Here is a 14,658-nt window from a genome sequence, read left to right on the forward strand (position 1 = left end):
TGTCCCTGTAAAATCGGGACATCTGGTTATTCTACCCGGGCCCCAGCCATGCCCTTCCCAGATGTTCCCCTGCACCTCCCTGTGGGAGCATGCTGCACAGATTGGGGATTTCTGCTTTAAAGTGTAGTGCTGTTGAATATAAAATTAAGCTTGTGTTATACATTACACTTTTGTATGTTGATAATGGGGCATAGGTGAGTATGTTGCCCAAACTGTTCAGCCTTCAACAGGCTGCATTATATCAGCAATGTAAAAGGGATCTTGGAGTCTATTTTACCTTGAGAACTTTAAAATATACAGGACCAAATTAAGCAGGTGCAACTTCCAATGAAATCAACAGGAGTTGTGCCTACTTAAACCAGAGATGAATTTGGCTTATAGAGGTGGAAGTGGCATAAACGGAGAAACTCTTGCTGTGTAAAGGTTCAGCACCCCAATGTAGCCAACTTTCATGATTTTATTGGGAATATAGTGTGTAAGAATAGGGTAGTAGCCATTTAAATAGTTTGTGAGCCTCACCATTTTTTGCATGTTTTAGAAGCTGCCAGAACCAGCCAGAGCAGCAGTGTGTATATGCAGTGAGACCTTGCATGATGCGTACATTCAGTGAACACAGTTATCTGGACCCTGCACTACCCGTGTAATTCCTTTATAGCATGTTTATTATGTAAAGAGCAAAAGACACAACAGTGAATCTTGCAGTATTATTTTTTCAAGGGTTCTCATGAATTTCTTCAGTGTGTAGTGTAGTAATAGTGTGTAGTTCCTCTATTCCTACCTGTGGAACTAAAGCCACAGTCTATCCCTGAGGACGGCCAAGATGGCTGCCCTGTCCCTTTGACCTTTCAGGGGAAAGCAAAGCTGTTCCCAGCAGAGATGGCCTCCATCTCCCATTGTTTTCACTGTAGGGTGGGACCCAGGCTGGCTTCAGGGAACATGGTGGCTTTTTAGTCACCTGTGAGTGCCAGGTGTTGAATAGGAGAATGTGGAGGTGCCAAGAATGAGTTGCCAGGAAGTGGAATGTGTTAGGAAACTAGGCAGGAATGTATCCCAGTCAGAGTTTGGATAGCAGGAGGCAGAGGGGAATGTGGGGAGTGGGAGGCAAGCTGAGGAGTGCAGGGGAATGTGGGGAGCGGGAGGCAGGCTGAGGGGTACAGGGGAATGTGGGGAGCAGACTGAGAAGGGTTGCAGGGGAATATGGCATGGCAGAGAGTGATGGGTAGGGGAATGTGAGGGGGAAGGAAGGAAACATGGGGGTAGGGGAATGTAGGAAGTAGTAGGGAATAAGGGAACATGGGGAAACATGTTGGGGAACATGGCAGGTGAATGTGAATGGGAAGTTTCCTGCCTTGTCTAGAGAGGGAGTGGGAGGAAGGGCATAGAATGGCAGCTCCCCAGAGTTGCCAGTTTTGTTTGGACATATTCCTGGAGGTTTCATCACATGACATAATCTTTAATTAAAGATTAATCTTTAATTTCTGGAGACACCAGGAAAATCCTGTAAGGTTGGCAACCCTCCATACCCAGAGGATACAGAAAGTAAGCACAGTCCTCTCAGCGGGTGCAATGGGGACGTCTGCCTTTTTGAGAAAGTATTGAAGCTTGAATTTTGAACCTGAGACGGTCATACACAAATTGAGGGTGTGAGGCTTCCCTAGGTGAAAAAAGCTGGAAAGCACATGAGAAACAACATGACTTTTTTTTCAAAAAAGCTCCTAATTTTTTGAGATCTGACTCATACTTTTCAAAGGCTTGGAGTCGGCAGTACTGGGAGATGTGTGATAGTAGCCACATTCCAAGCAGTAGAACCCCCCAGCATACAATTACTTACTGCTGCTCTCTCCTTCTAATGAAAATTTGGAAGATTTATTAATTGACCTTAACGAGGTAGTTAATGTACTCCCCTCTGTGATAAGTAAATGAGAACATCGGGATGCGGAGCCACAGACAAGAGCTGCTGCCTGACGCAAACTGCTGGTGAAGTGTAGCAGGGGGGTGATGAACCAGTGCAGGCAAGTGCAGTGAAATCTTGACTAAAAAAAATTTAAAAGCTGACTAGAAAGAAGAGAAAAATTCAGTGATGTTCTGGGTGTGGCTGACAGGTGTGTGGGCAGAGGGAGGTGCTCCACAGGGACAGTAGCTGAGCTGGCTGGTGTACACTGTTAAAACTGTTAGTTACACTTGTCCACTTAAGCAATTAGCGTCATTAAAAGTTGGCAAAGTACTGAGAGGTCCAGGTGAATTAGGTCCCTACGTTCTAAAGGAACTAACCAGGAAAATAACGTTGAAGGTTTCTGATATCTCACTGAGCAAAGGGTTCATACTGGAAAGGGCCAAATGTAATTCACTTATGTAAGCCCCAATCCAGTAACCACTGACGTAACTGAAAAGACTCCCACTGTTTTCTCTGGGGGTCAGATCAGGCCTTTAGGGTGGAAATAAGGGCACACCGTGGAGTGGATGTTGAGAGCTTTCACCTGATGTTCATAGTGAGGCTGATCCTGGAAATAGTGATATGGGGCCAGGTTGGAAAACATTTCGCTTTCCAAATTGTGTTCATGGGGCAGCTTGCATTGCCACTGCACGTATTGCTCAGAGTCTCTGGATATAGGGGCAGATCCTACAAAAAGCTGAGCACCTTCAACTCCCATTAAAGTCAGCTGGAAATGAGGATGTTCAGTACCCAGGGCCGTCCCTAGCCATTTTGGTGCCCTACACAGCTCCCCCGCACAGTGGCATGGGGGTGGCCCCAGGCTTCCGTGGGGGGGGCTGGTCCCAGGCCTCCGCGGGGAGGCAGGAGCAGGCTTGGAGGGTGTGACGGAGCAGGGAGTGGGGAGGATTGACCTGAGGATGTTGCAGGGGAGTTTTACTGGGACTGTCTGCATTGGTAATGGGGGTGGCTTCACTGGAGGGACAATACCTGAGCCTGTAACCTGAGCCCAGGATGCGGGGGAGGGAGGCAGGTGACACCTTTTGCCCAGGAAGTTGGACAAAGGCTGGGGGAGACTGCTGGAGGGGCTTTTGAGTTTGGAAGTGGACTGGGGAAACAGAGGGAACCCCAGGGCTGGGGTCTAAGCTTCCTGCCCCCCAGATGGACCTGACTGAGGGTGTCCTGTTGTCTGTACCTACACGCTCTGATTTGGACTGTGTTCCTGTTGTCTAATAAACCTTCCATTTTGCTGGCTCGCTAAGAGTCGCAGTGAATCACAGGAAGTGTGGGGTGCAGGGCTCTGACTCCCCCACACTCTGTGACAGGGGAAACCTCGCCCCCCAGCAGGAGCCGGCAGAGTGGGTTGGGACCGGGTCACTCCACTTCCTGCCTCCCGGTGATTGCAGGGCGGGCCTGACCCTGCGCTCACGGGGTGGTGGGAAGTGGATGACCTGGCCCCAGCCCGCTCTGCTCTGATCCCCTGGCTCCCAGCCTTGGGACTGGGGGCAGGAGGGAACCGCCCCCCAGCACTCACCGGCGGAGCGGCTGGAAGCCGGCAGCACGGAGCAGGCTGGGGCCAGGTCGCTCTTCCATTTACCGCCATCCGGTGAGTGCAGGGTGCCCGACCCCTGCTGCAGTCCTGAGGGAAAGGGGCGGGAAGAGGCAGGGCTAGGGCAGAGCAAGGGCTTTGGGGAAGGGGTGGAGTGGGGGCAAGGCAAGGGTGGGAAGAGGCGGGGCAGGGTCCTGGAGCAGCATGCAGCTGCATAGGGCAGCAGGAAATGTGGTGCCCCAAATTTCCTGGTGCCCTACGCAGCTACGTACTTTGCATTTGGGTAAGGATGACCCTGTCAGTACCTCTCAAAATCAGACCCAGATAGAAGCATTTATTCTTCAGGGATGTTAATTTGTCACCTTTCACACACATTATAGACAGCCAGACAGCTCTGCCCATAGTTAAGGTTGCCTGACACTTTTCTTAAAAGACCCTGTTTTCAGTTGTTAAACTTTATCTGTTTGGGCTGAAATTTCCCAGGCTGGGTGTCTGCCTCAGGCTCAATTATTTTTCAGAAGTAACAGTAAAAACCAGCCATTTCTTAGAACAAGATTAGGCAAAATACATTATTTTTCCTAATGTTAAAAAATTCTTACAGTTGTTTCATTGAGAAACTATAGCACTTCCATGCTTTCAAGCAGAGACTTGAAAATTGGCTGGCGCGTCACTTTCAGGTCAGGGGTGTGCTTTTTGCTTTTCCTATGCAAAACTGCTCAAATCTGGCCAAGTTTTGAGTCTCTGAAAAATCTCAGTTTGCACATGCTCAGCAGAGACCTGTTAGAGTTTGACAGCTAAATTCTCCCCCATCTGCACTGAGCATGCTCCATCCCATCACAGCTCCCCGGTGCCTTGGACTGTGGCGGTGGAGTAGGACTTTCCCTGAAGTTCCTCTACAGCTAGGAGTTACTGTGGTGCTGGACACAAGGAGACCTTGGTGCCCACAGCCCAGGCAGTAACAAGCAGAAGGAGGAACCGGGGGACAGGGACTGGGACATGAAGCTGAGTGGGAGGGACTGTGACTCAGATGAGGTGGTGGTGTGGGGACTGGCATGTGAAAATGCTGGGTGACTGGGATGGTATGTGGCACTGAGTGGTGATGGGGGAGACTGGGCCTAGGACAAAGAGCCAGGGAGGGGCAGGGCCATCCCTAGGGGGGCCCAGGGCGGAAGTGACAGATTCGTCTCTTCTGGGACCAACCAGGCCGGCCAATCGCACCGGCCCACAGTGCCCCCCAAAGCAAGGGGCTCAGAATGGTTGCCCTGATTTGCCCTACCCAAGGGATGGCTCTGGGGAGGGGTGAGGGGAGATTGGACCCAGGACAGGGCTGGCCATAGGGGCAGGCAATCAGGGAGCCAGCATTTGGGAGCACCAAATCATCAACAAGGTGGGGTGTTTGGGGGAGGGGGAGGAGGCCTTTTCGGTGGTAGAGGGCAGGGCTGAAAACTTTTCTGCCCTGGGCAACAAAGCACCTAAGGCCCTGCATGGAGTAGGGATATAGAGAGACTGGGCCAAAGAACCGAGGTGGGGTAAAGGGGAGACTGAACTTGGGACATGGAATCAAGTGTGGGATGGGGGGAGGCTGGGACTGGGAGAAGGACAGGCTAGAGGGGATGGGGCTGAAAGGGTCAGGCTTGTGGGGATCATAGAATCAATCATAGAATCATAGAATATCAGGGTTGGAAGGGACCTCAGGAGGTCACCTAGTCCAACCCCCTGCTCAAAGCAGGACCAATCCCCAATTTTTGCCCCAGATCCCTAAATGGCCCCCTCAAGGATTGAACTCACAACCCTGGGTTTAGCAGGGCAATGCTCAAAGCACTGAGCTATCCCTCCCTCCCAAAAGTCCAATGACCCAAAAGTCTCTGTCCCTGGTCAGGGCAGCCCCAGAGTTGGAAAGTTTATCTGCAGAGCTTTACCTCCCAACCTGGGTGGAGATGCGGGGGGGGGAAAGAGAGAGAGAGGTAAGGGGCACCTTACATGATCTGAAGCCGACCGCCCCACAGCTCCATAGGCCTTCGCTCCGCTCTGCCAGCCGCCCCACGAACTGCTTTGCTGCACTCCATGGCCCACAAGCAGCTCCCGCCGTCCCACGAACTGCTCTGCATCCCACAAGCAGCTCCCGCCGTCCCACGAACTGCTCTGCATCCCACAAGCAGCTCCCGCCGTCCCACGAACTGCTCTGCATCCCACAAGCAGCTCCCGCCGTCCCACGAACTGCTCTGCATCCCACAAGCAGCTCCCGCCGTCCCACGAACTGCTCTGCATCCCACAAGCAGCTCCCGCCGTCCCACGAACTGCTCTGCATCCCACAAGCAGCTCCCGCCGTCCCACGAACTGCTCTGCATCCCACAAGCAGCTCCCGCCGTCCTATGAACTGCTCCACCAGTGGCAGAAGGGTCTGTAACCACTATAGCTCATTTCTCACACAACCTGGAGGAGAACCAGGATTCTGAGTCTCACCATTCCTCTGCTGTCAGCAAATAGCTATGAAACTCACTGACAAACCATGTGCCTCATCTCCCTCTAGTCAGTGCCTGGCCCTCATAGAGGATGATGGCTATTGGTATCAGTCTGTCAGCTCAAGTGGCATAGGTCTGTGCAGTGGATTTCTAGGTCCTAATCCTGCTGATGAGCCATCTGGGTGTCAACATGGTGCCAAGTGATGGAATTTCTGTTTTTTCAGATTGCTTTTTTTAAAACCCAGGGGAAAATATTGCCCCACTATTAAAAATGTACACCTTATTTCCTGGTTTTGATTGTTTTCCTCCTTGTTCCAGTAGGTGGCAATATGCTAATTTTAAAAGGAAATCAGTTTCCTAGAAAGAAAAGGAGTACTAGTGGCACCATAGAGACTAATCAGTGGAAAATACAGCCCAACAAAGAAAATAACAGAACGCCACTAGCCATCACCTTCAGCCCCCAACTAAAACCTCTCCAACACATCATCAAGGATCTACAACCTATCCTGAAGGACGACCCATTACTCTCACAGATCTTGGGAGACAGGCCAGTCCTTGCTTACAGACAGCCCCCCAACCTGAAGCAAATACTCACCTGCAACCACACACCACACAGCAGAACCACTAACCCAGGAACCTATCCTTGCAACAAAACCTGTTGCCAGCCATGTCCACATATCTATTCAGGGGACACCATCATAGGGCCTAATCACATCAGCCACACTATCAGAGGCTCGTTCACCTGCACATCTACCAATGTGATATGTGCCAGCAATGCCCCTCTGCCATGTACATTGGCCAAACCGGACAGTCTCTACGTAAAAGAATAAATGGACACAAATCAGACGTCAAGAATTATAACATTCAAAAACCAGTTGGAGAACACTTCAGTCTCTTTGGTCACTCAACTACAGACCTAAAAGTGGCAATTCTTCAACAAAAAAAACTTCAAAAACAAAAACTCTCCAATGAGAGACTGCTGAATTGGAATTAATTTGCAAACTGGATACAATTAACTTAGGCTTGAATAAAGACTGGGAGTGGATGGGTCATTACACAAAGTAAAACTATGTCCCCATGTTTATTCCCCCACTCCTCCCCTTCCCCCCCCCCCCCCCGCTCTTCCTCAGACGTTCTTGTCAACTGCTGGAAATGGCCCACCTTGATTATCACTACAAAAGGTTCTCCCCCCCTCCCCCCTTGCTGGTAATAGCTCACCTTAAGTGATCACTCTCCTTACAGTGTATATGGTAACACCCATTGTTTCATGTTCTCTGTGTATATAAATCTCCCCACTGAATGCATCCGATGAAGTGAGCTGTAGCTCACGGAAGCTTATGCTCAAATAAATTGGTTAGTCTCTAAGGTGCCACAAGTCCTCCTTTTCTTTTTGCGGATACAGACTAACACGGCTGCTACTCTGAAAACTGTATATTAAGGTTACATTTATAAATAGTTCATAGAGGGTTAGTAAAATACTAATAAATGTTTTAAGCATGTTACAGATGTGAGTAACGTATTATAAATGGTTATAAGCTCATCATTTGAAAGGATTATAGATGGTTATAAGCAACCTATTGATGTGTTTGACTCTATAACAATTGATTAACCATTTATTAAAACATCTTTTAATCATTTAATTCTATAGAAACCATTTATAAATGTAAACTTAATACAAAGTATGCTTGGAACTATGTAAATAATTACACTGAGGGACTCAACACAAATTAATTGATTAACAGAGCAACTAATTAAAGCACCTTTATTAAACACCATTTAATAAAGATGGAGCAGAACCATGCTCTAAACATTGTGGTATTTGGAGCAGTTTCTCAAAGAAGTTGTCTGATACGGTTAGTCTCTTGTTTAGGTTCCGTCATATAAAAACTACCCACTGTTCCTCACTACAGCTAATCTATATGTATCAACTTCATAGTTTTAATACACCATGAAGTCCTTCTCCATTGTTTCTTGCCAGATGTGCAGCTATCCGCCTTCAAGTACATTGACGACTGCATGGCATCTTAGCAATCAATTCCATCTGTGTGCTACTGCATGACAGGAAGGCTTTGGCAGGCTGGGGATGCTGTACCTCCTTTCCTAGAGGATCATTAGACATGCCAAGTTCTTCCCACACAGATACACCAAGTTCTTCACACCTCCACAGAACTCGCGCACACCCTGTGCTTGAGGCAAGTTTCCTGCCCAATCCTGTCAGTAAAGTAAGTAAGTAAAAGATGCCTCAAGAACATGAATTTCTGATTTCTATTAATTACAGAGCTCCAGAACCAGTAGTTTTCAACTCTTCCAAGTTGTAGAATCTCTAATAAGTATTTTGCAATAGCAATTGTGCAATTGTTTTTTGATGAACACTATATGTAATGGGTGAAATCCTGGCCCCATTGAAGTCAATGGGAATTTTGCCATTGACTTCAGGTGGGCCAGGTTTTCACTCAATATGTATTGCCTATTTTTTTTTGTTCAGTAAGAACACACATATACTTTTAAGCCTTTACCTTTAGTGATAACAGTGCAAGAATCACAGGCAATATTGCCCCTTCATGTTCTAGCTGGAAATTGTCCCTGTCATTAGATCCCACCCAAATTCTGCCAATGAGTGACTTGAGACTATGAGAATGTCCATGTTTCACTCTATGCACTTCTATTAGTACAGTTTGACTGCAAGTCAAATAATGAGCTCTTTTAAAGCTTAATACTTTCTAGCAATTCAAAGATTCCTAAAGCCTTTGATGGATACACATGGTTAGGTGCAGGCTTTTGCAGTCTCATGGGAGTTGCAAATCTTTTCTAACTGCTTAGAGGGGAAAGTGTGAGGCTGAGTTTGACTTTTCCCCCCCCCTATTGCAAAAGCCTGTTTGAACATTGCCTCAGAGAATCATTGCCTAGGATCAAGGCGGCTGTCTTGGATTTAGCTTCCTACCTGACACCACTAGCAGCGCAGCTGTACCTGGGACTCATTCCCCCATCCTCAGTCTTCTTTTCCCCCTTATATTCGGCTCAGGTCTGACATCCGTAGGTGTTTCCCTTAAGTCCATCAGACTGCAGCCCTGCAAGCTCACATCTCAGGGGAGAGGACTTCCTCATCTGTGGTGGTCAGGCCAAGAATCCTGAGTTTCGATTAGGTTCCATACATCTTTTCTTCCCTCTTGTTAGAGGCTGGTGGTGGTTTCACCTCACCCAGACAATCTGTAATTCTGTAAGCAACAGCCTAAGACTTAATGGAAAACAAGACATTCTAAGCCTCCATTGCCATGGAATCTGAGTGCCTCACATCCTATAGTGTATTTATCTTTACAAAGCCCTGTGCCTAGGCAGGTGCTATGTTACAGATGGGTAACTGAGGCAGACACACGAAATGATTTGGCTAAGGTCACATAAAGGAACCTGTGGACTTGACCCCATTTCTCCTAAATCCTAGGTTAGCACCCTAACCCCTGGACCTTCTTCCCTTTTCCCATTAGAAATTCTAGGTGGGGCACCTGCTATTCAGCTTCTCTGCCACTTCCCATTCAAAGACTGTTTTCAGGTACTTTACCAAATTTCAACCATTTGGGCAGAAATTTTCCATGCTGGGTGTCTGCCTCAGGCTGAATTTTTCTGGAAAATTTTAGCCAAAATAGTTCAGATGTTTCTGAGACTCAGGCTAGGGAAAAATATAATGTTTAGCCTACGTTAAAAGTTTTGGGGGACCTTTCCTTTGAAATGATTTAGTGACACCATGTTTTGGAGAAGGAACTTGAAATTTGACAGGAAGGTGGCCTTTGTGTCTGGGATGTGACTTTTGCTTCCCCTGTGAAAATCTGCTCAAATGTGGCCTTTGAAAAATCACAGTTTGCACATGCTCTTTACAGATTTAGATTTTAGAAGCCAAATTCTCTGAAAATTCCATCTGCACTCAGCATGCTCCAGCTAGATCATACTCTCTAGAATTTCAGAACTGTAGGCATTTTATCATGGAAGAAGAGCCAAGAAAGAAAGAGGTGGGGCAAAAACAGAGAAAGAAGAGAGAGATCACGTGTGAAAGAGACCAGATCCTGGAAAAAGAAAAAGAAAGCAGAAGGGAATTTTAAATTATCTATCTATCTATTTCAGGGGTGGCCAACCTGAGCCTGAGAAGGAGACAGAATTTACCAATGTACATTGCCAAAGAGCCACAGTAATACGTAAGCAGCCCCCCATGAGTTCTCCCCCCACTTCCAGCACCTCCCGCCCACTGGCAGCCCCGCCGATCAGTGCCTCCCTGCACCTCCCGATCAGCTGTTTCGTGGTGTGCAGGAGGCTCTGGGGGGGAGGAGAGGGAGGAGTGAGGGCACGGCAGGCTCAGGGGAGGGGGCGGGAAGGGGTGCAGTGGGGGCAGGGCCTGGGGCAGAGCCAGGGGTTGAGCAGTGAGCCCCCCCCGTCACACTGGAAAGTTGGCCCCTGTAGCTCCAGCCCCGGAGCCGGTGCCTAGACAAAGAGCCGCATAGTAACTTCTGAAGGGCCGCATGTGGCTCTGGAGCCTCAGGTTGGCCACCCCTGGTCTATTTTGTAAATCCATTAATTGATGGATCTCTTATTTTAAAAATAGCCACTATTTTGTAGAGACACAACAATGAATCGTGTGAGCTTCTCCAGCAGGTATGAAGCCTCATGACAGAGACTGGGACATGTCCTGCTCACCGTTCTCATGTAAGCAGACTCGTTGATTCCAAATGTGAATGGACAAAATTAGGGCCCAGTCCTGCAACTACTTACTCCAAGGCCTAGTGCTTACTATGGAGTATAATCCTACTGAAGTTAATAGAACTATGCCGGGATAGCAAGCGCTCTGGACCCTGGTAACACTAGAAGCTCTGAAAGACTTCCAGAAATCATATCCCTACTCATCATGGCTGGTGAAATCCAGCAAAAACTAGCTAAGTCCAAAATTTTAACAGGGAAGGCCATCTGCCCACATCCCTGTAGCATCTAATAGTCCAGCGAATTTTCCAGAAACCATCTTTGGACAACAATAGTCTCACAGCTCACCACCTGCCCTACCTAAGTAAAATCATACAAACATTATCAATGATGTGACTCCAATAGAATGTACATTTGCCAGTATCCAAGAACCTTCACAAGCAGGGTTCAGAGCAGGTCACAGTACAGAAATGGCTTTCATCACACTTATGGTCTCCTTGTTCTGGTGGACGGAGCTGAAACCTCCATGCTCATACTTCTTGACTGAGTCACAGGCATCAGCTGCAAGGTCTTACTGACCTGCTTTCATCACCTGTCTGAGTGATTAGCATAATTCAAAGTTGCTTCTCTCCAACAGATCAGAGAGTAGAGATGGGCAACAGCTCCTTGTCTCCAAGCCCTCACACAGAGATCAGTCCTGCCCCCTCCTTTTCAACAACCCTAGGAAAAATCATTAGGCATCATGGACTCCAGGGCTGTTAATGTGCTGATGTCACCAACAGGCTTTACAGCTCATTCTCAGCAGTGCTGGTGTCACAAAGCCCATGTGAGATAAGCCCACAGATAAGACACAGACATAACAATACCTACAGGACACAAGCACCTGACTGAAGCTCAATCGAGGTGAGACAGAAGTGAAAGCTGGTAGGAAGAGGTAAATGATCTGAGGATCTTAAAAGAATATCACCCTGTCCTCCATCAAAGGCACCTGTCAAGATTGCCCAGGTAACATGAAGCATTGGAGTACTGCAAGACTCATCCCTGCTTCTTGGGAACCAGGTAACAACAATACCAAGAATGCCTTCTTCCACCTCTGCGGATCCAGGAGACTTCACCTCTTTGGATCAGAGAAAGACCTCACAATCCACCGTGATTATCATACACATTGTAAGGAGAGTGATCACTTTAGATAAGCTATTACCAGCAGGAGAGTGGGGTGGGGGGAGAGAAAACCTTTTGTAGTGATAATCTCCCATTTTTTCATGGTTTGTGTGTATAAAAATGTCTTCTGTATTTTCCACAGTATACATCCGATGAAGTGAGCTGTAGCTCACGAAAGCTTCTGCTCAAATAAATTGGTTAGTCGCTAAGGTGCCACAAGTACTCCTTTTCTTTTCACAATCCATGTTTGTCACCTCTAGATCGGGTGACTGTAATTCCCTCCACTTTGGGTGATCAATGAGGGCCAACCCAAAACTCCAGCTTCTTCACCTGGCAGCAGCCTCTTACTGAGTTGCAAGGAACACACGACACCAGAGTTCCACACTCCCCTTCTGGGAATGGGCTCAGTTCAATATCTGGTCCTAAACCTCAAAATCTTTAATGGGCTGGGGCCAGGTTAGCTGCTCATAAGACCACAGTGCTCCTTGGGGACACGGATGCTCCTAGAGTAAGAATATTGGCAGCTGAAGGCAGGGTGAATTGGGTACTGGACCCTACACAGTGAAATAATCTACCAGGGGAGACCAGAATGCATTCCAGACTCACCACCTTGAAAGCTCAGTGCAAAATGCATGTTCCTGCAAACGCCTAATGTAGCCGTAGTAATGGGGCAAAAATGATTTTATATAAATACATATATAGCTCTTACCCCAGGTAGGTGAGAGAAGAGCCCAGCCTGGTTTGTCTTGTGCCTCTCTTATTTTATTATCTCCATGCCTGGCTACTACAGCAATCCATACTCTCTGTGTATCACAGCTAGCCAGATTGTTAAAAGACTCTTTTTCTACATGTCACAGGTGTTGAATTGTGACCTGGCCACTATACTTGATGACATCACTCCTCTGTCACCGAGTGGGGCTTTCATAACACCTGACAAGTAGTCCTCCTACAGCTTGCACTCTCATCCCTGTTTCTTGCCTAACCATACTAAGAACATGAGGATGCAGTTCACAGAAAAGAACCACAACAGCTTGGTCTTGCAGGCCCTCAACAAACAGAGAAAGAATAGAGAGTTCTGCGACGTGGTACTCAGCGTGGACCAGCAGGTCTTCTCTGCCCACCTCAATGTCTTGGCAGCTGTGTCTACCCATGTGAAGAATCTGATCTCAAGCAATGACATGAAGTTAGGTGATGAGCTCTTTATCATCATCGATGCTAATTTCCTGAACCCTACCTTGGTGGAGCAACTGCTGGACTATTTCTACACTGGTAAGGTGTTGGTGTCTGAGAAGAATGTGGAGGAGTTGCTGAAGGGGGCTAACTACTTCAACTCAGAGTCTCTAAGAGCCCACTGCTCTGACTTCCTCCTAAGGTCCCTTAAGAAGAACAACTGCCTGTGCTACCTGTTCCTAGCCAACACTTATGAGCTGAAAGAGGTGGCAAACAGTGCCTATGCTGGTATCCGTGACAACTTCTACTACTGGTCGGGCCCAGAGGGAATTTCAGACCTCCTGCGCTGCCCCCACCAGATCTTTGGCAAGCTGCTAAGGGATGAGAACCTTCACGTGCAGAACGAGGATCAAGCCTTCCTTGCCCTGCTCCAGTGGGTGAAACACAAAAGGGGAGAAAGAGATAAGTATTTCAAAAAGTTCTTCCCCTACATTCATTTAACTGGTGTCTCAACCAAGATGCTGCTAGCTGCCAGCCGCGAAGTGCTGCTGTTTGAGAGTCACTCTGGCCCCCTGGCTCAGATGGAGACCATTTTGAGTGACAGAAAGCAAGAAAGTCCTCAAAGTCTGCTGCTTTTCCAAAGAAAGGGGGCCTTAATGGACTCAGTGGTGATTTTAGGAGGCCAGAAAGAGCACGGTAGATTCAATGATGGGGTTTTTGCTTACATTATTGAGGAGAACATGTGGCTAAAACTAACAGAGATGCCATATAAAGCAGCCGCTCTCAGTGCAACTTCAGTCGGGAGGTACATCTACGTCTCTGGAGGAACAACAGAGCAGATATCTGGCTTAAAGACTGCCTGGAGGTACGATATAGATAACAACTCTTGGACTAAACTGCCTGATCTGCCCATAGGTTTGGTCTTCCATACCATGGTGACATGTGGGGGAGTGGTGTACTCCGTAGGAGGCAGCACAGCCCCAAGAAAATATGTCTCTCACATCTACAAGTATGACGAGAGGAAAGAGAAGTGGACGCTGGCTGGGAAGATGAGCATTCCTATGGATGCAACTGCATTGATCACAAAGGAAGACAAGTCTATTTATATTGTGACGGGAAGATGCCTGGTCAATGGGCGTTTCTCCCGAGTAGGGATGGTGGATTGCTTTGACACTCAGACAGGGGAAGTGGTACAGTACCTCACCTTTCCCATTGAATTCAATCACAAACCTCTGTTGTCTTTTCAACAGGACAACATCCTGAGCATACAGAGCCACAAACAAAGTCTGAACATAAACCTGCAGAAGATTAAAGCCAACAAGTCCATGAACACTGTGCCTCTCTTACCAAATAACTATACTTTGGATTTGTCTCATGCGGTATGTTCTATTGGTGACAACAAGGTGTTCGTGTGTGGAGGCATCATTTGTGCAGGTGACAAGCGACGTGAAGATTATTCTGTCAATCCAAATGCCTACCTGTTAGACCAAAAGACAGGGGAATGGAAAGTTTTGTCTGATCCTCCGGAAGCTCTGGATTGCCCAGCTTGCTGTACAGTTAAACTACCTTGCAAGATTCTCCGAAAAATTGTAATAAGATAATTTGGAAAAAACAAATACAATTCCTAGCAATAAAGAATGATTGAATCGCTGATACAAACAAATGATACATTATGAATTCACTTTGTTTCTTTATGTCATAGCAGA

The 14,658-nt window shown here is 47.5% G+C and overlaps 1 protein-coding gene across 2 annotated transcripts; it reads left to right on the forward strand.

Moving 5' to 3' along the window:
• Nucleotides 1-4,891: 4,891 nt before the first annotated feature.
• On the forward strand, nt 4,892-14,658 carry CCIN (calicin). 2 transcript variants are annotated; one of them, XM_084628112.1, is made up of 3 exons: nt 4,892-5,878; nt 7,920-8,167; nt 12,640-14,658. In XM_084628112.1, exon 3 carries the CDS (start codon nt 12,778-12,780, stop codon nt 14,551-14,553), a length of 1,776 nt encoding a protein of 591 aa, XP_084484238.1. In that variant the 5' UTR covers nt 4,892-5,878; nt 7,920-8,167; nt 12,640-12,777; the 3' UTR covers nt 14,554-14,658. The 2 variants fall into 2 exon arrangements, with proteins under 2 accessions (XP_084484238.1, XP_084484237.1); XM_084628111.1 differs by having other exon boundaries at nt 7,920-8,163.

This window comes from Lepidochelys olivacea (genome assembly GCF_965140295.1).
Source record: "Lepidochelys olivacea isolate rLepOli2 genome assembly, chromosome: 5".
NCBI lineage: Eukaryota > Metazoa > Chordata > Testudines > Cheloniidae > Lepidochelys > Lepidochelys olivacea.